The sequence below is a fragment of the Monopterus albus genome, unplaced genomic scaffold, assembly GCF_001952655.1.
Source record: "Monopterus albus unplaced genomic scaffold, M_albus_1.0 scaffold539.1, whole genome shotgun sequence".
NCBI classification, from domain to species: Eukaryota; Metazoa; Chordata; class Actinopteri; order Synbranchiformes; family Synbranchidae; genus Monopterus; species Monopterus albus.
This window is the reverse complement of record NW_018128419.1, coordinates 87,334-88,203: the sequence shown is the minus strand read 5'-3', so window position 1 is coordinate 88,203 and position 870 is coordinate 87,334. Positions and strand designations below refer to the sequence as shown.

Below are 870 nucleotides of genomic sequence, written 5' to 3'. Positions count from 1 at the left end.
AAGATGACCCACCTCTAATGGCGGCCACCTTCATCGCCACCACTATGTATGTACCTGAATTTCTCTCTGTAAGGTGATTGTTGTGTGCTTGTACACAGAAGAAGCTCTGACAGAGGAAATGGAGATACACCTCCCTGAGAATGTGATTGATGGATCTGCCCGTGCTTCAGTATCAGTCCTGGGTAAACTGATGAATTCATTTGCTTTAATCAAACATGTCCTGGCAAGTTAACAGACTTCCCCTTTTGAAGCATTGTTCAGACTGGATTGTTCTGTTGAAGATATTATGTTTTACTTTTATACAGTTTTTTTCAAACCATTTGAAACCACTGCACTTTAATGTAATGCAGAAAGCTAATTTACCAAATCAAATATAGTAAAGTTAAAATACAAAAAGAGCATTTTTAAGAGTCCACGTTAAATTTGATTCTGCAAAAAAATGTTTTTGTGATTGAAACAACATTAACAACATGCACACTGATTGTCGTCTTTCAAGTCCATTTAGAAATTAAAAGTCAGGTCATTGACGTGTTTGATCTTACTGACTCGGTGTCTTTGTGCAGGTGACATCCTGGGCCGAGCCCTGAAGAACCTGGATGGACTGCTGCAGATGCCGTATGGGTGTGGGGAGCAGAACATGGCTCTCTTGGCCCCTAATATTTACATCCTCCAGTACCTGACAAACACAGGGCAGCTGACCCCAGCCATCAAGAAAAAGGCTACTAACTTCCTCATCAGTGGTGGGTCTCGGTTTGCTTATGCCTCCATGTCAGCACCAGCTTTGGCCAGAGGCATTGTGTTTTTGGGTTGTTTGTTCATCTGTACATACAGTACTGTACTTGCATCCATCCATACCATTCTTGTGAATGC

General features: G+C 41.7%; 1 protein-coding gene across 1 annotated transcript in view; it reads left to right on the top strand.

The window, feature by feature from the left end:
- Nucleotides 1-870, top strand: part of LOC109953056 (alpha-2-macroglobulin-like) — a 15,916-nt gene that overhangs the window by 8,581 nt on the left and 6,465 nt on the right. The window contains exons 13-14 of the mRNA XM_020588426.1: nucleotides 99-182; nucleotides 564-740. Of these exons, the coding sequence (XP_020444082.1) occupies nucleotides 99-182; nucleotides 564-740 (261 nt within the window). The remainder of the gene's footprint in view (nucleotides 1-98; nucleotides 183-563; nucleotides 741-870) is intronic.